Raw genomic sequence first — 21,176 nt, forward strand, 5'->3', positions numbered from 1 at the left:
AAACATGATGTCAATACGGCTTTGCACTCTCAACCTCAGTCTTGGTTGTATGTGAACATTGTAGCAGGATTTTGTTTGCTAGATCATATATATCGTTCGTTTTTTGCTATATTGGATAGTTGATCGTATTGTTGCTAAATTTGTGATATTGCCAAATATAGAAAAGTTGCTTCAAAAATCTAAATCGTGTCTTGGTGAAGCCTGATGTTTCACCAAGCCTGATGTTTACAAGCGTGAAAAATTCCCAACTCTTGCAAAGAGCACACCTGTCTCTGCTGAATGTCCAACCTGGCTGTCCCAATCTAGCCATCTAATCATATCTGACTTAATGACTCTCTTCTGTCAATGAACTGATATGCAGTAACTAGGTAACTAGTAAGTATTCTTCTGCCGATGGGTTCCATGAATCTCCCTTTTCCAGGACAATGGGGAACTTCGCTTGCTTTTGACATGTCAATTTCCTTTGATATTTTTACTGAGTTTGAGTCATTTGAGTTGCCAGTCTTCAGCTAGGGTGCACAAACATTGAGAATCCATCCTGCGATCGTTCATATGGCAAATTTCCCCAAATGCTGAGGATAACCTACTGTTGATATGGGCAGGCCAACACAGCCTACTTTTGTTCAGTTTAGTGTGGAGCAAGCAGTGCCATTGGGGGGGTGGGGGGGGTGCAGTAAGACCCTGTGCACATGCTAAAGGTTGCTGCTGAAAATGAGTTAAGGCTATAAATGCCTTCCAAAAATAGATGAACACAATATCCTACCCCTGTCTGGCGTCAGAGTGGCCTAGCTTGGCCAGGGGGGTATTTTGGGAACATTGTTCACTCTTGTTTTTCATGTTTCTCACTCGTTTTCACACAGCCCTCAGTAGCACAGCGAGAGAAGCATCATTGTGTTTGGAGAAAGGTCCTGTTCATGAGTCTAGACTGGGGTTCAGACGTTCACTGATTGGCAGGAAGGCAGTTGGTGGAGCTGCACAGACTGTGTTTACCGTGTTGCACTGTTATGTTGTTGTAGAAATCCCACTGAGGATTGATCTCAGCCAAACCTGGTTCAACCCCATTTTTATGAAGCTGTTCCTAAATGTTTGGATAACATTTGAGGTCATACAGTGTGCTGTTATTGGATAAATCATACAGTGTGCTGTTATTGGATACATCATATAGTGTGCTGTTATTGGATACATCATACAGTGTGCTGTTATTGGGTAAATCATACAGTGTGCTGTTATTGGATACATCATATAGTGTGTTGTTATTGGATACATCATACAGTGTGCTGTTATTGGATACATCATACAGTGTGCTGTTATTGGATACATCATACAGTGTGCTGTTATTGGGTAAATCATACAGTGTGCTGTTATTGGATACATCATATAGTGTGCTGTTATTGGGTAAATCATACTGTGTGCTGTTATTGGATACATCATATAGTGTGCTGTTATTGGGTAAATCATACAGTGTGCTGTTATTGGATACATCATACAGTGTGCTGTTATTGGGTAAATCATACAGTGTGCTGTTATTGGGTAAATCATACAGTGTGCTGTTATTGGGTAAATCATACAGTGTGCTGTTATTGGGTAGGCTAAATCATACAGTGTGCTGTTATTGGATACGTCATACAGCTAAATCATACAGTGTGCTGTTATTGGGTAAATCATACAGTGTGCTGTTATTGGATACGTCATACAGTGTGCTGTTATTGGGTAAACCATGCAGTGTGCTGTTATTGGGTAAATCATACAGTGTGCTGTTATTGGGTAAATCATACAGTGTGCTGTTATTGGGTAAATCATACAGTGTGCTGTTATTGGGTACATCATACAGTGTGCTGTTATTGGGTAAACCATGCAGTGTGCTGTTATTGGGTAAATCATACAGTGTGCTGTTATTGGATACGTCATACAGTGTGCTGTTATTGGGTAAATCATACAGTGTGCTGTTATTGGGTACATCATACAGTGTGCCGTTATTGGGTAAATCATACAGTGTGCTGTTATTGGGTACATCATACAGTGTGCTGTTATTGGGTAAACCATGCTGTGTGCTGTTATTGGGTAAACCATGCTGTGTGCTGCTGCAGTGCTCCACCACAGTCTGGCGTTATTCTGACTGAAGCCCACCTCCTCCCGCAGGAGACTCGGATTCCAATATACCAGAGGAGGGACCAACAGCGCCCCCTCCTGGCTGGCTAGAGGATGTGACGGGATATGATCAGAATCACGGAGACGAGGGTGAGTGTGGGAATGCGCTCGCTTCGGTGCGCTCTGCTAGCTAGTGTAGCCACTCCAGCTATGCTTTATTCTGCGTCGGGGAACAACGTCCATATTTCTGAACATTGGGGCTGGTACAGGAGAGAGTTAATGCCACAACGATCTGTAAAAAAAATCTGGTTAGGTGGTAGCCTGATCTGCTTTGCAATTGGCTCAAAGCGTAATTGGTTACATCCACGTTTTCTTCCTGAATCCGGAATAGCTCAGATGTTTCTTCGCATTTAGAAATGTCATTTTTACAAATTGCTAAAATTTGTAAAAGGATTTTGAAAGGGAAAAGGAATCTGTAGTACTTGAATATTATATTATTTATTTTATATTGCTGATTATAGATTAACCTGAATTGAACTTCAATTTAAAAACAAATAAATTCATAATAGAAATTCACAGCTACTCAAGAAACTCTGTATTAATGAATTCTCACCAAGAAACCCAGTATTAATGAATTATCACCAAAACAATGCAGTTCACGAGCAACAAATTCACAACTGAATTTTACCATGAAAACTTTAAAAAAACGTTGAATTTGCATTCTAATGTGTTAGTTTCATGCTCAACAAATTCAGATATATTGACATCACAAAATATTCAATCCAGATGAATGCAACTTCAAATATTTTTGCCATTCATTTTCAACAACAGGCTGGCTGTGAAATTTATTATTGAGATTATGATTATAATGTAATCAATATATGTGTCCTTTTCCCAGCTTTTGCACTGAAGTTGTTTGATTATGATGTCCTTTATTTCAGATGGCACCGATAAGCTGTACCCTCCTCCCCCTGACTACGCGCCTGTATCTGAGAATGACAGGAACTTACAAGTTCCTACTGTCAGGTGATGCCACACATTACTGTAACTAGAAGCATACCCCATCACGCTCTTCCCTGTGGTGTTGGGTTTTCATGTTTAGGACTAAACAGATTGAACTGGTCTATTTAAAGGGTTTCCATCTTTTTCTGGATAGCTAGGGGATCCTTGCATTGCAAACTGGGTAATTTTTTCATCCAAAAAGTCCTGTATTTGTTTGAAACATTCCAGACTCGTTTTTCGGTGTGCCCTGTGCGGTTTTCCACTGGATATTTCTCTCCCGGGTAACGTGCGTGGAAAGCCTCCTGAAGTTCAGCGGCCGTGTTTTCCACAGTGTTCCCGTGGTGTCGGAGGACGTTGCTCGGGAAGCGCTGATGGAGTTCGTGGAGAGGAAGTGGACCTACAGGAGCAAGCCAGCCCGCGACATGACCTTTACGGACCTGAAGCCCTTCACCGTGTACCGCGTACGTCCTGCCAAATATACCTCAAATTTAGGACCAGGAGGTGCTTTCACAGACGGGACAATGGGCTGGACCAGCCCAGGAAAGTGTTTGGGAGTCTGAGGGCTGTTCTTTTAGCTCGTAATGGGTAAGGTTAGCCTGAGGACAGCAGATCGTAGACCAGCTCGTCTGCTCTCAGATGCTTTGTGAATACTGTAGTCTTAGGATGCCTCATATTCCCATGGTACATTGCATTACAGTCTCTTGGCAGATGTTCTTATATACAGTGATGTACAGTGGGCTCCAGAATTACTGTCACCCTTGATAAATATGCACAGAAAATGCAAAAACTAAAAAAAAAAATGCTAAACTAAAAAATAATACAGTTATTGACATAAGCTTTATTTTCTAACATGTGTAAACTAGTGTACTTGATTAATGATTCATTTGAATCAAACAAAGTCTTAAAGTAAAAAAAATATTTCCCCAAAAAACAGGTTCCACAATTATTGGCACCCCTGGTTTAATACTTTGTGAAAACATCCCTGGCAAAGATGACAGCCACGAGTCTTTTCCTATAATTTGTGATAAGGTTAGAGAATGCATTTGGAGGGATTTGGAGGACCCCCTCTCTTTAGTTCAGACCACAGGTTTTTGATGGAATTTAAGTCTGGAGACTGAGATGGCCATTGGAAAACATGGATGTTGATTTCACTTAAGCATTTATGTTTAGATTTTGATGTATGCTTGGAGTCATTGTCCTGCTGGACAATCTACCTATGACCAAGTCCTAGCTTCTTAGCAGAGACAACCAATTTTTCTGCCAGAATTTCCTGGTACTTTGTTGAATTCATTGTGCCATTGATCTAAAATAGTATAACATTTCTCAAAGAAAATGTAGTTTGTCCACCTTTCACTTCACAGCAGTGGTGATAAAACTAACAAGAAGTGCGTGCTAGTGTGTTGTTAGCCGACTTTACTAACCCCTGCATAAGCCAATAGCACTAACGAAAGCATTCGATTACGGTCAACGGCACCGAAAATTTCTGTTGCACCTTCAATAAACGGCAAAAGTCCCACTATAGGATTGATCGTAGCACATCTTTCAGCTAGCGACTGTAATGAAGACAGTGGTGGAGCCTGTACCAGCTCGCTTGGAAGCATATGAATCTATTTTATGTTTTTGAAATTCTGCATAATTTGGTTCTTGCCAGCTAAATAAAATTTCCATTGCATCTACAGTATACCTTTACTGCACCTCTTTTTTTCACTTTATGCATAATATGACATATTGTTTAAGTGGTAAAACATATGCTCACATTGTTTTTTCTTGGTTTTTAAAAGTAATCTTGATTCTATAGTAGTATACAGTAATTCATTTAGTTCGGGAAGTGGGCAGTGGCAATGATTGGGGGCTTGGGGTGGATGGGTAGGAGGAGGTTCTATTGAAAAAGAATAGAATAGAATTTTTTTAAACGGAAGAAATGAACGTGAACTAGTTCATTTTTTGGGACTGTGAACTTAGTTCAGAATTCAAAATTGTGAACTATGAACATGAACTAGTTCATTTTAATCAGTGTGAACTGAACTTTGAGCTTGCTCTTGTGAAGTGTGAACTTGCACAACACTGGTCTTCAATGTGTGTACTGAAGTAGAAACTCTTTCATCTGTTTCTAGTACCGTTTGGAAACATACACGGAGTCCCGATCAAGCACCTGGGAGTTCGAGCCTTACACTAGTACGTCACAAAGTAGCCACATGCCTCTTAAACTCATAAAAATGGAAATATTTAAAATAATGTCTAAAAGAGGATAAAGAATGTCGATTTTAAATGTTATTATTATCAGCATGGTTATAATAATATCTGTGGTGCTTATTGTTTGAAATATACTTTTTGGTTGTTGTTGGTATCATGGTGATGATGATGATGATTATTATTATTATAACAATAACAGTGTAAAATGTTTTCTTATTTCATAACCATTCCATTATGTGTGACCCCTAAGCGATATGTATAGTGGTTAAACTGACAGCGAGTGAAAGAACAGAGGGAGATCCTTATGTGTGACCCCTAAGTGATATGTATAGTGTTTAAACTGGCAGCGAGTGAAAGAACAGAGGGAGACCCTTATGTGTGACCCCTAAGTGATATGTATGGTGTCGAACTGACATTGAGTGAAAGAACAGGGAGACCTGTGTTCCCTGTTCCTGGGGACGGCCCAGCTTGTAACTCAGGGTTTGCGGGTTTGATTCCCAGCTGGCGCACGGGCACTGTAACCTTCAGCAGCATACTTAAGCTGAACCACTTCAGCTCATATCCAGCCGTGTCAATGGACTGCATGTGTAAAGTGAGTGTAGTCGCTCTGGATGAGAGTGTATGCGAAACTCCTATTAATTGTGATGTAATGTGAATGTCCCTCCCAGACCAGTTTGTGGACGGGCCGCAGTACGGGGCAAGCCCCCTTCCCTGGGACGTCCCAGTGGAGGTCCCGCCCATGTACACGAACGTGTGCTTGAAGGTGCGCGTCCCGCATTCTTCTGTTGTCAAGGTGAGGAGACCACGGGGTCCCCCAGGACCGCTTAGCGCATTGACCGCTTAGCGCGCTGACCGCTTAGCGCATTGACCGCTTAGCGCGCTAATTGATTAGCGCATTGACCGCTTAGCACGCTAACCGCTTAGCGCATTGACCGCTTAGCGCGCTGACCGCTTAGCGCATTGACCACTTAGCGTGTTGAGCGATTAGCACATTGACCGCTTAGTGCGCTAACCGCTTAGCACATTGACCGCTTAGCGTGCTAACCGCTTAGCGCATTGATCGCTTAGCGTGTTGAGCGTTTAGCGTGCTAACCGCTTAGCGCATTGATCGCTTAGCGTGTTGACCGCTTAGCCCATTGACTGCTTAGCCCATTGACCGCTTAGCCCATTGACCGCTTAGCCCATTGACCGCTTAGCGCATTGACCGCTTAGCGCATTGACCGCTTAGCGCATTGACCGCTTAGCGTGTTGAGAGCTTAGCGCAGGGATCTCAAACTCAAATCCTGGAGGGCCGCTGAGTCTGCTGGTTTTTGATGTGTTCCTGCACTTCAGTGCTTAGTTTAAGTCATTGAATGGCTAAAGAGTCCGCACACCTTGTTCCCAAGGCCATGGTTGGTTGCTGATTGAAAGGAAATCACGAAAACCAGCAGACACTGCGGCCCTCTGGGGCTGGAGTTTGGGACCCCTGGCTTAGCGTGTTGACCGCTTAGCGCGTTGAGAGTTTAGCGCTCTGGATGTTTAGCACGTTGGGCGTTTAATGTGGTGGAAAAGGATATGAACGAAATGCGTTTTAAATGTGCACAGAAGGCTTCTCCCCTTACAGGTGTGTCACCAGTGCCACGGCAGAGGCAAGGTCAAGTGCAATCACTGCAGAGGCAAAGGAGAGGTGTGTGACACATGCTTCTCCTGCGCACGCACACGATCTCACATGCAACAGTGAACACACGCACACACTCACATGCAACAGCAAACACGCACACACACGCAACAGCAAACACACACGCACTCACATGCAACAGCAAACACACACACGCACTCACACGCGACAGCAAACACACACACGCACTCACACGCGACAGCAAACACACACGCACTCACACGCAACAGCAAACACACTCACACGCAACAGCAAACATACATACACACTCACACTCAACAGCGAAAACGCACACGCACTCACATTCGACAGCGAACACGCACATGCACTTACACGCGCACATTCACGCAACAGTGAACACATGCACGCACTCACATGCACTCACACGCAACAGCAAGTACACACACAAACACTGGCACACACGTGACAGCAAACACGCGCTCTTTCACACGTACATACACTCAACAGCGATCACACACTCACATGTGATAGGGGACACGCACGGACTCACACGTGATAGGGGACACACACACACTCACATGTGATAGGGGACACACACACTCACACGTGATAGGGGACACACACGGACTCACATGTGATAGGGGACACACATACACACATGTGATAGGGGACACACACGCACATGTGATAGGGGACACACACACACTCACATGTGATAGGGGACACACACGAACTCGCACGTACACGCAACAGTGAACACACAAGCATGCACTCATGTGTACACTTGCGCAAACACACGCACCAGCACACCTTTAAAACAAATCCCACATACTTGCAGGAAACATGTTATAGGTCAATATAACACAACACACACACAAAAATGAGCAAACAGAACTGAAATTAAAATAACACATAATAGTGCATTTATGGATGGGTGTGAGTTCTGAGTTGATATTAGCCTAAATGAAGAGGTACTGTAGTGTAGATAGAATTAATGGGCTTTAAGCCTAGATTTTACAATCTCAGCTGAAACCATCTCCCTAACATTCAGTGGAAAAGCATTCCTGATGTAGGTAAAAAACAAAGTAAAAACATAACCCATTAGACCCTTCAGCCCACTAGGCCTATGAACTATGAAACTCTGCCTTGCGTGTGTTTTAGGTTGCCGTTGGAGACCGCTTTGTCTGTAGCTCAAAGGCCGGTGCCTGACTCTGTGTTTCAGACGAGGTGCATGTCTTGCCATGGCACCGGCCGGAAAAGTAAAAAGAGGTGCTCTTTTTGCCGTGGTTCGGGGAGACGAAGGTAGGGACGATCACGCCACAACGCTAACTGCCGTCGCAGTTCTGTTAATGGGCTGCTTTGCTGTCCCATGCATGCCTGTTAATGTTTACCAGTCAGTTGCTAATGAAGCATGACACGTAATGACTGCCTGTTGAGGAACTTTTGGCATCAGCACAACATTCACATTTGACTAATCTGTCTGATTCATGGTGTCTGAGATAAGGGCAGAAGTCAGCGGTTTCACTGTGAAAGCTCTTGTGCTGGGTTTCACTGTTAAAGCTCTTGTGCTGGATCTCACTGTGAAAGCTCATGTGTTGGGTTTGACTGTGAAAGCTCATGTGTTGGGTTTGACTGTGAAAGCTCATGTGTTGGGTTTGACTGTGAAAGCTCATGTGTTGGGTTTGACTGTGAAAGCTCTTGTGTTGGGTTTGACTGTGAAAGCTCATGTGTTGGGTTTGACTGTGAAAGCTCATGTGTTGGGTTTGACTGTGAAAGCTCATGTGTTGGGTTTGACTGTGAAAGCTCATGTGTTGGGTTTGACTGTGAAAGCTCATGTGTTGGGTTTGACTGTGAAAGCTCATGTGTTGGGTTTCACTGTGAAAGCTCTTTCCTTATGTCTGACTTACAGATGTAGTTATTGCTCTGGAAAAGGTCATAAAACGTGCAAATCCTGCCTTGGGCACCGAAACCTGCTGCACTTCATCCAGCTGACGGTCAAATGGTAAATACCCCTTTCAGAAGGCCATTCAGTCCGTGGGTCGGGCATAGTGTTTCAGAGAAGCCTGTTAACGGGGCCCGTCCGCTGGGCCCCCCGGGACCAAATGTGGGTCGCTTTAACACTCCGATCATTCAGCAAAAAAAAAAAAAAAAGATTAATATGTGTCAAAAATTCTGCTCATTTGCGCCTCTGTGCAGTGACAGTAAAACTGGCACCAGTAACAGAGTAACACATAACAGATATTCATTAAGCTTGACATCAGTGACTCTTTCAAACATGATTATTAATATATGTATTGATATAATTAACAATAATTTCAAATGAAAACACTGACTGTAGACCAGCTTATAAACTTTTTGAATAGCCTATAATAACAATAATAATAATACACTCATTTGTAAAAGTAAAAAAAAATATATATAAATTAGAATTTAGCCTACAAGCGCTCCGTTTGTTTTGTTTTTGCTAATTTTGGCAGAAATGACTCATGGGTAGAGAAGAACGATCAAAGTGTCTCTGTTGCATTCAGACACATTTTCTCAAATATCATTGGAGCAGGATAAGGAAACGCTGTATAAGTTAAGAAGGTAGATTTATAACCTAGTCTAATCAGACTATGACGCTGTATCTATCAAATTCTGTCAAAGTGACAAATAAAATGGGAGGAGAAGGGGTGTGCAGGTGGCGGTAGAGTGTTTTATCGCCTCTGTGTGGTCGCCCATTGCATTGCATTACAAAAGCAAACTAACAGACAAACAGCTCAAAAATTTGATTTCATTGTAATTTTAATACATCGATGCCTCAAAAATTTATGGATATAACAACATGCCGATCAATATTCCACTTGATTGATATTTTATGCCATCCTTATTATTATATTTTAAGAAAGCGTCTGTGTCATTGTTACATAGTTTAATAAGCAACATTACATTATGGCATTTTGATGACGCTGTTATCCAGAGTGTCTTACATAACTTTGTACATTGCATCCATTTATACAGCTGGACATATGCTGAACTAATGCAGGTTAAGTACCTTTCTCAAGGTTACACCGGCAGTGTCCAACCTTTAGGTTACAAGTCCATCTCCTTACCCACTGCACATTGCTCCCCCATAATAATGGTTGCTCAATGCTAATTCGGCCTCCAGCAAAAAGTAGCTGAAAGACCCTGTGGTACTGCGTGAGCGGCATGTTCACATAACTGTAATTCAGGACAAATCGCTCTTCAGGATTTAGCTGAGAGGTTTAGTTGATGTTGGTGGTACGTAGACCTCGGCCTTCATTTCCTCTTTCTAAATTCGGGAAGAGGACTTAACGGTCTATCACACGTGTGTTTCATCCCTTTCCCAGGAAGAACCACGTGTTTGAGTTTGTCCCGGATCGCTTCCCAGAATTCCCCATAAAGAAGTTCGATAAGGTGTCAGGGGACGCATTTTTTGTGGAGGAAAGCATTGTGGTAAGAGACATAACACTGGGCACTGTAACTTTCTTTTGGCCTGCAAACCACTGGCTAGCTCTGTGGAGAAAATGATGGCACACAACACAAGGTATTGAGCAGATGCTCTTATCCAAGAAACTTTCTTTCTGCATTTTTTAAACACAGTATCCATTTATACAGCTGGGTGTGTACTGAAGCAATTCACATTAAGTACCTTGTTCAAATGCTGAAATGCAAGGAATGTCCATTGGCAAATGGCTCAGAGTATTTCTTGTCCAAAGGCTAAATGTAATTGTCCAAAACAGAAAATAAATCCCCATTAAAAAGTAAATAACCAACAGATATATGGACAATTATTATGATAACCTGATAACAACTTTTAACAATTACAACAGTGTGGTCACTCACACACTCACAACTATGGGCAAATTAGAGTCTCTAATTAGTCTACCTGCATGTCTTTGGACTGTGGAAGGACTCCACACAGGAAAGCCCCGGTCGGGATTCAAACATTGTGTATACCTGTAACATTAACTTTTTTTTTTAAGGTAGTCAACCTTCGTCTTTAGATTAGATGTTGCCTACTTGTTACTTGTAAATCTCTTTATTTGAACAATTGGTTGTCAGTTGTACATTTTGATAAATGTTGATCATCGTCATTACTGTAACATACTGCCTGTAACACTGTAAACATACTGCTTGCTTTTAGTAATGTGTATTTTTTGTACGTTGAACAACAGCTGAAGATCTCGGCGATGTAGGTCAGTGCTCACGTTCCAAGACTAAATCTGAGATCCTTATAATCAGTAGATCTCTGATATGGAACTCCAAGTTCTGTGTTTCCTATTTTTCCAAACGATTTGATTCCATTTTGTGAATTATTGTTCAGCCAGCTTCACTCATTACAATGGAGGAGAAATTAAGAACTTCAATCTCAGCGGTTTTCTCAACTTCTTGTGGAGAGGAGCTAGATGGAACTGAGAAACATACACTGCAGGATAGATCCACTTGTGAAATAGTGAGTGCTGTTTGTGCAGCACACTATCCTCACTGTATTACTGGCTGCTTAATGTTAAAGGAATCCAATTAGAGAACGGGCATAGGAATGACCACGAAGGGACTTGAACCCTCAATCTTCTGATCCGAAGTCAGACGCCTTATCCATTAGGCCACGCGGCCAGATCACATGCTTTTCTGCATGTCACTGGGTCCAACGGAGCAGATGAGATGGAATGTTGTTAAACCAAAGAAAAATTGTGTTCAGTTCCACTGAAGAAGAGTAGGGGTGCTCCAACTGAGCCAAGGCCTGATGGTAATGCAGTGTATAATCTGGAACAAAGGCTGTGTCCGAAACAGCCTCCTAATGGAGCGTTACAGTTTGTAGTCCTAAAACTCAAGAATAAGCTTACATTTTTGTGCCATAGGTTATCTTGTCAGATTTCCAATGCTTTTTTCCCACAGGGATTTTGTTTTCTGCTGAAAATAAGGTCTGTGGTGAACGTAAGCCCAAGAGAGTTTCACGTTTTTTTCTACGACATAAATTATACCAATTAATATCTCATTCGTGGATTTCAAAGCTTTTTTGTGCTTTTAAAAAGTCAGTTGCGAACAATTTGCTGAATTGAAACTACAACAACAGTCACTTTCTGGTAACTGCCACTCAAGTTTCCACACTAGCCTGCCTTGCACGTGACAACCTTTGTAGTTTCAGTTTAGCAACTTGTTAGCAACTGACTTTTTTAAAGCACTTAACGGTGTCAAAATTCACGGTTGAGATATTAATGGGTGTAATTTATCTCGTAGAACAAAATGTGAAACTCTATTTGGCATAATGTTAACCGCAGATCTTACTGTGGGCAAAAAACAAAATCTTGATGCGAAAAAAGCATTGGAAATTTGCTGAGGGAACCCATGGCGGAAGAGACGTCCGGGTTGGCTTACAAAAAGACGTCATCACTGTAACACTTTATTACTGTGTCTTCATTATATGAACTGTCTACTAAACCTACTGCCTGCTTTTAGTAATGTGTATTTTTTCGTATGCGATGGGCAGTATGCAAAAATATCCTCCATACTATTTTCCAACGGTACTGTGGAAGTGTCGTAAGTCGTCCTTCCCTTGTAGGAATCAGGCCCCGCCTCTTCCCCTCCTATTTACAGGGCTCAAAGGTGACTCCGCCTCTTTGTGTGACCTCCTAAACCGTGTGGTTTACTTCTCGATAACTGTGCTCACTTATACATTCAGTGAAATCAAATAAATAAGTATATCATTTGGGGATTTTTAGTCCACTATATTTTGAGAAACCTTCACCAACTTAACTTTTTCATCCAGTGTACTCAATTTATGTACTCAATAGTAGGCACGTAAGCTCTTTCAGACATAGCCAAATCATCTCTGAAATGATCTTCTGAACAAGAGCTGAAAATCTCGGCGACGAAGGTCATTGCTCACTTTCCAAGACTAAATCTGAGATCCTTGTAATGTGTAGATCTCTGATATGGAAACCCGAGTTTTATGTTTCCTATTTTTCCGAACAATTTGATTCCATTTTGTGAATAATTGTTCAGTCAGCTTCAATCATTGCAATGGAGGAGCATCTAGAAACTTCAATGACAGCGGTTTTCTCAACTTCTTGTGGAGAGGAGCTAGATGGAACTGAGAAACAAACACCGCAGGATAGATCCACTAGTGAAATAGTGAGTGCTGTTTGTGCAGCGCACTATCCTCACTGTATTACTGGCTGCTTAATGCTAAAGAAATCCCATTAGAGAACGGGCATAGGAACGACCACGAAGGGACTCGAACCCTCAATCTTCTGATCCGAAGTCAGACGCCTTATCCATTAGGCCACGCGGCCAGATCACATGCTTTTCTGCATGTCACTGGGTGCAACGGAGCAGATGAGATGGAATGATGTTAAACCAAAGAAAACTTGTGTTCAGTTCCACTGAAGAAGAGTAGGGGTGCTCCAACTGAGCCAAGGCCTGATGGTAATGCAGTGTATAATCTGGAACAAAGGCTGTGTCCGAAACAGCCTCCTAATGGAGCGTTACAGTTTGTAGTCCTAAAACTCAAAAATAAGTTTACATTTTTGTGCCATAGGTTATCTTGTCAGATTTCCAATGCTTTTTTCCCACAGGGATTTTGTTTTCTGCTGAAAATAAGGTCTGTGGTGAACGTAAGCCCAAGAGAGTTTCACGTTTTTTTCTACGACATAAATTATACCAATTAATATCTCATTCGTGGATTTCAAAGCTTTTTTGTGCTTTTAAAAAGTCAGTTGCGAACAATTTGCTGAATTGAAACTACAACAACAGTCACTTTCTGGTAACTGCCACTCAAGTTTCCACACTAGCCTGCCTTGCACGTGACAACCTTTGTAGTTTCAGTTTAGCAACTTGTTAGCAACTGACTTTTTTAAAGCACTTAACGGTGTCAAAATTCACGGTTGAGATATTAATGGGTGTAATTTATCTCGTAGAACAAAATGTGAAACTCTCTTAGGCATATGTTAACCGCAGACCTTATTCTGGGCAGAAACCAAAATCCCAGTGGGAAAAAAGCATTGGAAATTTGCCGAGGGAACCCATGGCGGAAGAGACGTCCGGGTTGGCTTACAAAAAGACGTCATCACTGTAACACTTTATTACTGTGTCTTCATTATATGAACTGTCTACTAAACCTACTGCCTGCTTTTAGTAATGTGTATTTTTTCGTATGCGATGGGCAGTATGCAAAAAATATCCTCCATACTATTTTCCAACGGTACTGTGGAAGTGTCGTAAGTCGTCCTTCCCTTGTAGGAATCAGGCCCCGCCTCTTCCCCTCCTATTTACAGGGCTCAAAGGTGACTCCGCCTCTTTGTGTGACCTCCTAAACCGTGTGGTTTACTTCTCGATAACTGTGCTCACTTATACATTCAGTGAAATCAAATAAATAAGTATATCATTTGGGGATTTTTAGTCCACTATATTTTGAGAAACCTTCACCAACTTAACTTTTTCATCCAGTGTACTCAATTTATGTACTCAATAGTAGGCACGTAAGCTCTTTCAGACATAGCCAAATCATCTCTGAAATGATCTTCTGAACAAGAGCTGAAAATCTCGGCGACGAAGGTCATTGCTCACTTTCCAAGACTAAATCTGAGATCCTTGTAATGTGTAGATCTCTGATATGGAAACCCGAGTTTTATGTTTCCTATTTTTCCGAACAATTTGATTCCATTTTGTGAATAATTGTTCAGTCAGCTTCAATCATTGCAATGGAGGAGCATCTAGAAACTTCAATGACAGCGGTTTTCTCAACTTCTTGTGGAGAGGAGCTAGATGGAACTGAGAAACAAACACCGCAGGATAGATCCACTAGTGAAATAGTGAGTGCTGTTTGTGCAGCGCACTATCCTCACTGTATTACTGGCTGCTTAATGCTAAAGAAATCCCATTAGAGAACGGGCATAGGAACGACCACGAAGGGACTCGAACCCTCAATCTTCTGATCCGAAGTCAGACGCCTTATCCATTAGGCCACGCGGCCAGATCACATGCTTTTCTGCATGTCACTGGGTGCAACGGAGCAGATGAGATGGAATGATGTTAAACCAAAGAAAACTTGTGTTCAGTTCCACTGAAGAAGAGTAGGGGTGCTCCAACTGAGCCAAGGCCTGATGGTAATGCAGTGTATAATCTGGAACAAAGGCTGTGTCCGAAACAGCCTCCTAATGGAGCGTTACAGTTTGTAGTCCTAAAACTCAAAAATAAGTTTACATTTTTGTGCCATAGGTTATCTTGTCAGATTTCCAATGCTTTTTTCCCACAGGGATTTTGTTTTCTGCTGAAAATAAGGTCTGTGGTGAACGTAAGCCCAAGAGAGTTTCACGTTTTTTTCTACGACATAAATTATACCAATTAATATCTCATTCGTGGATTTCAAAGCTTTTTTGTGCTTTTAAAAAGTCAGTTGTGAACAATTTGCTGAATTGAAACTACAACAACAGTCACTTTCTGGTAACTGCCACTCAAGTTTCCACACTAGCCTGCCTTGCACGTGACAACCTTTGTAGTTTCAGTTTAGCAACTTGTTAGCAACTGACTTTTTTAAAGCACTTAACGGTGTCAAAATTCACGGTTGAGATATTAATGGGTGTAATTTATCTCGTAGAACAAAATGTGAAACTCTCTTAGGCATATGTTAACCGCAGACCTTATTCTGGGCAGAAACCAAAATCCCAGTGGGAAAAAAGCATTGGAAATTTGCCGAGGGAACCCATGGCGGAAGAGACGTCCGGGTTGGCTTACAAAAAGACGTCATCACTGTAACACTTTATTACTGTGTCTTCATTATATGAACTGTCTACTAAACCTACTGCCTGCTTTTAGTAATGTGTATTTTTTCGTATGCGATGGGCAGTATGCAAAAAATATCCTCCATACTATTTTCCAGCGGTACTGTGGAAGTGTTGTAAGTCGTCCTTCCCTTGTAGGAATCAGGCCCCGCCTCTTCCCCTCCTATTTACAGGGCTCAAAGATGACTCCGCCTCTTCCTCTTTGTGTGACCTCCTAAACCGTGTTGTTTACTTCCCGATTACTGTGCTCACTTATACATTCAGTGAAACCAAATAAATAAGTATATCATTTGGGGATTTTTAGTCCACTATATTTTGAGAAACCTTCACCAACTTAACTTTTTCATCCAGTGTACTCAATTTATGTACTCAATAGTAGGCACGTAAGCTCTTTCAGACATAGCCAAATCATCTCTGAAATGATCTTCTGAACAAGAGCTGAAAATCTCGGCGACGAAGGTCATTGCTCACTTTCCAAGACTAAATCTGAGATCCTTGTAATGTGTAGATCTCTGATATGGAAACCCGAGTTTTATGTTTCCGAACAATTTGATTCCATTTTGTGAATAATTGTTCAGTCAGCTTCAATCATTGCAATGGAGGAGCATCTAGAAACTTCAATGACAGCGGTTTTCTCAACTTCTTGTGGAGAGGAGCTAGATGGAACTGAGAAACAAACACCGCAGGATAGATCCACTAGTGAAATAGTGAGTGCTGTTTGTGCAGCGCACTATCCTCACTGTATTACTGGCTGCTTAATGCTAAAGAAATCCCATTAGAGAACGGGCATAGGAACGACCACGAAGGGACTCGAACCCTCAATCTTCTGATCCGAAGTCAGACGCCTTATCCATTAGGCCACGCGGCCAGATCACATGCTTTTCTGCATGTCACTGGGTGCAACGGAGCAGATGAGATGGAATGATGTTAAACCAAAGAAAACTTGTGTTCAGTTCCACTGAAGAAGAGTAGGGGTGCTCCAACTGAGCCAAGGCCTGATGGTAATGCAGTGTATAATCTGGAACAAAGGCTGTGTCCGAAACAGCCTCCTAATGGAGCGTTACAGTTTGTAGTCCTAAAACTCAAAAATAAGTTTACATTTTTGTGCCATAGGTTATCTTGTCAGATTTCCAATGCTTTTTTCCCACAGGGATTTTGTTTTCTGCTGAAAATAAGGTCTGTGGTGAACGTAAGCCCAAGAGAGTTTCACGTTTTTTTCTACGACATAAATTATACCAATTAATATCTCATTCGTGGATTTCAAAGCTTTTTTGTGCTTTTAAAAAGTCAGTTGCGAACAATTTGCTGAATTGAAACTACAACAACAGTCACTTTCTGGTAACTGCCACTCAAGTTTCCACACTAGCCTGCCTTGCACGTGACAACCTTTGTAGTTTCAGTTTAGCAACTTGTTAGCAACTGACTTTTTTAAAGCACTTAACGGTGTCAAAATTCACGGTTGAGATATTAATGGGTGTAATTTATCTCGTAGAACAAAATGTGAAACTCTCTTAGGCATATGTTAACCGCAGACCTTATTCTGGGCAGAAACCAAAATCCCAGTGGGAAAAAAGCATTGGAAATTTGCCGAGGGAACCCATGGCGGAAGAGACGTCCGGGTTGGCTTACAAAAAGATGTCATCACTGTAACACTTTATTACTGTGTCTTCATTATATGAACTGTCTACTAAACCTACTGCCTGCTTTTAGTAATGTGTATTTTTTCGTATGCGATGGGCAGTATGCAAAAAATATCCTCCATACTATTTTCCAACGGTACTGTGGAAGTGTCGTAAGTCGTCCTTCCCTTGTAGGAATCAGGCCCCGCCTCTTCCCCTCCTATTTACAGGGCTCAAAGGTGACTCCGCCTCTTTGTGTGACCTCCTAAACCGTGTGGTTTACTTCTCGATAACTGTGCTCACTTATACATTCAGTGAAATCAAATAAATAAGTATATCATTTGGGGATTTTTAGTCCACTATATTTTGAGAAACCTTCACCAACTTAACTTTTTCATCCAGTGTACTCAATTTATGGACTCAATAGTAGGCACGTAAGCTCTTTCAGACATAGCCAAATCATCTCTGAAATGATCTTCTGAACAAGAGCTGAAAATCTCGGCGACGAAGGTCATTGCTCACTTTCCAAGACTAAATCTGAGATCCTTGTAATGTGTAGATCTCTGATATGGAAACCCGAGTTTTATGTTTCCTATTTTTCCGAACAATTTGATTCCATTTTGTGAATAATTGTTCAGTCAGCTTCAATCATTGCAATGGAGGAGCATCTAGAAACTTCAATGACAGCGGTTTTCTCAACTTCTTGTGGAGAGGAGCTAGATGGAACTGAGAAACAAACACCGCAGGATAGATCCACTAGTGAAATAGTGAGTGCTGTTTGTGCAGCGCACTATCCTCACTGTATTACTGGCTGCTTAATGCTAAAGAAATCCCATTAGAGAACGGGCATAGGAACGACCACGAAGGGACTCGAACCCTCAATCTTCTGATCCGAAGTCAGACGCCTTATCCATTAGGCCACGCGGCCAGATCACATGCTTTTCTGCATGTCACTGGGTGCAACGGAGCAGATGAGATGGAATGATGTTAAACCAAAGAAAACTTGTGTTCAGTTCCACTGAAGAAGAGTAGGGGTGCTCCAACTGAGCCAAGGCCTGATGGTAATGCAGTGTATAATCTGGAACAAAGGCTGTGTCCGAAACAGCCTCCTAATGGAGCGTTACAGTTTGTAGTCCTAAAACTCAAAAATAAGTTTACATTTTTGTGCCATAGGTTATCTTGTCAGATTTCCAATGCTTTTTTCCCACAGGGATTTTGTTTTCTGCTGAAAATAAGGTCTGTGGTGAACGTAAGCCCAAGAGAGTTTCACGTTTTTTTCTACGACATAAATTATACCAATTAATATCTCATTCGTGGATTTCAAAGCTTTTTTGTGCTTTTAAAAAGTCAGTTGTGAACAATTTGCTGAATTGAAACTACAACAACAGTCACTTTCTGGTAACTGCCACTCAAGTTTCCACACTAGCCTGCCTTGCACGTGACAACCTTTGTAGTTTCAGTTTAGCAACTTGTTAGCAACTGACTTTTTTAAAGCACTTAACGGTGTCAAAATTCACGGTTGAGATATTAATGGGTGTAATTTATCTCGTAGAACAAAATGTGAAACTCTCTTAGGCATATGTTAACCGCAGACCTTATTCTGGGCAGAAACCAAAATCCCAGTGGGAAAAAAGCATTGGAAATTTGCCGAGGGAACCCATGGCGGAAGAGACGTCCGGGTTGGCTTACAAAAAGACGTCATCACTGTAACACTTTATTACTGTGTCTTCATTATATGAACTGTCTACTAAACCTACTGCCTGCTTTTAGTAATGTGTATTTTTTCGTATGCGATGGGCAGTATGCAAAAAATATCCTCCATACTATTTTCCAGCGGTACTGTGGAAGTGTTGTAAGTCGTCCTTCCCTTGTAGGAATCAGGCCCCGCCTCTTCCCCTCCTATTTACAGGGCTCAAAGATGACTCCGCCTCTTCCTCTTTGTGTGACCTCCTAAACCGTGTTGTTTACTTCCCGATTACTGTGCTCACTTATACATTCAGTGAAACCAAATAAATAAGTATATCATTTGGGGATTTTTAGTCCACTATATTTTGAGAAACCTTCACCAACTTAACTTTTTCATCCAGTGTACTCAATTTATGTACTCAATAGTAGGCACGTAAGCTCTTTCAGACATAGCCAAATCATCTCTGAAATGATCTTCTGAACAAGAGCTGAAAATCTCGGCGACGAAGGTCATTGCTCACTTTCCAAGACTAAATCTGAGATCCTTGTAATGTGTAGATCTCTGATATGGAAACCCGAGTTTTATGTTTCCTATTTTTCCGAACAATTTGATTCCATTTTGTGAATAATTGTTCAGTCAGCTTCAATCATTGCAATGGAGGAGCATCTAGAAACTTCAATGACAGCGGTTTTCTCAACTTCTTGTGGAGAGGAGCTAGATGGAACTGAGAAACAAACACCGCAGGATAGATCCACTAGTGAAATAGTGAGTGCTGTTTGTGCAGCGCACTATCCTCACTGTATTACTGGCTGCTTAATGCTAAAGAAATCCCATTAGAGAACGGGCATAGGAACGACCACGAAGGGACTCGAACCCTCAATCTTCTGATCCGAAGTCAGACGCCTTATCCATTAGGCCACGCGGCCAGATCACATGCTTTTCTGCATGTAAATGGGTGCAAAGGAGCAGATGAGATGGAATGATGTTAATCCAAAGAAAACTTGTGTTCAGTTCCACTGAGGAAGAGTAGGGGTGCTCCAACTGAGCCAAGGCCTGATGGTAATGCAGTGTATAATCTGGAACAAAGGCTGTGTCCGAAACAGCCTCCTAATGGAGCGTTACAGTTTGTAGTCCTAAAACTCAAAAATAAGTTTACATTTTTGTGCCATAGGTTATCTTGTCAGATTTCCAATGCTTTTTTCCCACAGGGATTTTGTTTTCTGCTGAAATTAAGGTCTGTGGTGAACGCAAGCCCATGAGAGTTTCACGTTTTTTTCTACGACATAAATTATACCAATTAATATCTCATTCGTGGATTTCAAAGCTTTTTTGTGCTTTTAAAAAGTCAGTTGCGAACAATTTGCTGAATTGAAACTACAACAACAGTCACTTTCTGGTAACTGCCACTCAAGTTTCCACACTAGCCTGCCTTGCACGTGACAACCTTTGTAGTTTCAGTTTAGCAACTTGTTAGCAACTGACTTTTTTAAAGCACTTAACGGTGTCAAAATTCACGGTTGAGATATTAATGGGTGTAATTTATCTCGTAGAACAAAATGTGAAACTCTCTTAGGCATATGTTAACCGCAGATCTTATTCTGGGCAGAAACCAAAATCCCAGTGGGAAAAAAGCATTGGAAATTTGCCGAGGGAACCCATGGCGGAAGAGACGTCCGGGTTGGCTTACAAAAAGACGTCATCACTGTAACACTTTATTACTGTGTCTTCATTATATGAACTGTCTACTAAACCTACTGCCTGCTTTTAGTAATGTGTATTTTTTCGTATGCGATGGGCAGTGTGCAAAAATATCCTCCATACTATTTTCCAACGGTACTGTGGAAGTGTCGTAAGTCGTCCTTCCCTTGTAGGAATCAGGCCCTGCCTCTTCCCCTCCTATTTACAGGGCTCAAAGGTGACTCCGCCTCTTTGTGTGACCTCCTAAACCGTGTGGTTTACTTCTCGATAACTGTGCTCACTTATACATTCAGTGAAATCAAATAAATAAGTATATCATTTGGGGATTTTTAGTCCACTATATTTTGAGAAACCTTCACCAACTTAACTTTTTCATCCAGTGTACTCAATTTATGTACTCAATAGTAGGCACGTAAGCTCTTTCAGACATAGCCAAATCATCTCTGAAATGATCTTCTGAACAAGAGCTGAAAATCTCGGCGACGAAG

The 21,176-nt window shown here is 41.7% G+C and overlaps 1 protein-coding gene and 6 non-coding genes across 8 annotated transcripts in view; 1 reads left to right on the forward strand and 6 right to left on the reverse strand.

The window, feature by feature from the left end:
* The window catches only part of ssuh2.1 (ssu-2 homolog, tandem duplicate 1), a 35,486-nt gene that overhangs the window by 6,699 nt on the left and 7,611 nt on the right, over nucleotides 1–21,176 (forward strand). For both annotated transcript variants that reach the window (XM_035386813.1, XM_035386812.1), the window contains exons 2-10: nucleotides 2,140–2,238; nucleotides 3,030–3,114; nucleotides 3,422–3,551; nucleotides 5,205–5,265; nucleotides 5,952–6,076; nucleotides 6,887–6,949; nucleotides 8,124–8,203; nucleotides 8,811–8,903; nucleotides 10,252–10,357. In XM_035386813.1, the coding sequence (XP_035242704.1) occupies nucleotides 2,140–2,238; nucleotides 3,030–3,114; nucleotides 3,422–3,551; nucleotides 5,205–5,265; nucleotides 5,952–6,076; nucleotides 6,887–6,949; nucleotides 8,124–8,203; nucleotides 8,811–8,903; nucleotides 10,252–10,357 (842 nt within the window). The remainder of the gene's footprint in view (nucleotides 1–2,139; nucleotides 2,239–3,029; nucleotides 3,115–3,421; nucleotides 3,552–5,204; nucleotides 5,266–5,951; nucleotides 6,077–6,886; nucleotides 6,950–8,123; nucleotides 8,204–8,810; nucleotides 8,904–10,251; nucleotides 10,358–21,176) is intronic.
* On the reverse strand, nucleotides 11,446–11,518 carry trnar-ucg. The gene has a single exon. It is a non-coding gene; the product is annotated as a tRNA-Arg (tRNA).
* Nucleotides 13,125–13,197, reverse strand: trnar-ucg. Its single transcript has one exon. It is a non-coding gene; the product is annotated as a tRNA-Arg (tRNA).
* On the reverse strand, nucleotides 14,804–14,876 carry trnar-ucg. Its single transcript has one exon. It is a non-coding gene; the product is annotated as a tRNA-Arg (tRNA).
* On the reverse strand, nucleotides 16,480–16,552 carry trnar-ucg. Its single transcript has one exon. It is a non-coding gene; the product is annotated as a tRNA-Arg (tRNA).
* Nucleotides 18,159–18,231, reverse strand: trnar-ucg. Its single transcript has one exon. It is a non-coding gene; the product is annotated as a tRNA-Arg (tRNA).
* On the reverse strand, nucleotides 19,844–19,916 carry trnar-ucg. The gene has a single exon. It is a non-coding gene; the product is annotated as a tRNA-Arg (tRNA).

Source organism: Anguilla anguilla, chromosome 13 (assembly GCF_013347855.1).
Source record: "Anguilla anguilla isolate fAngAng1 chromosome 13, fAngAng1.pri, whole genome shotgun sequence".
Taxonomy (NCBI): Eukaryota; Metazoa; Chordata; class Actinopteri; order Anguilliformes; family Anguillidae; genus Anguilla; species Anguilla anguilla.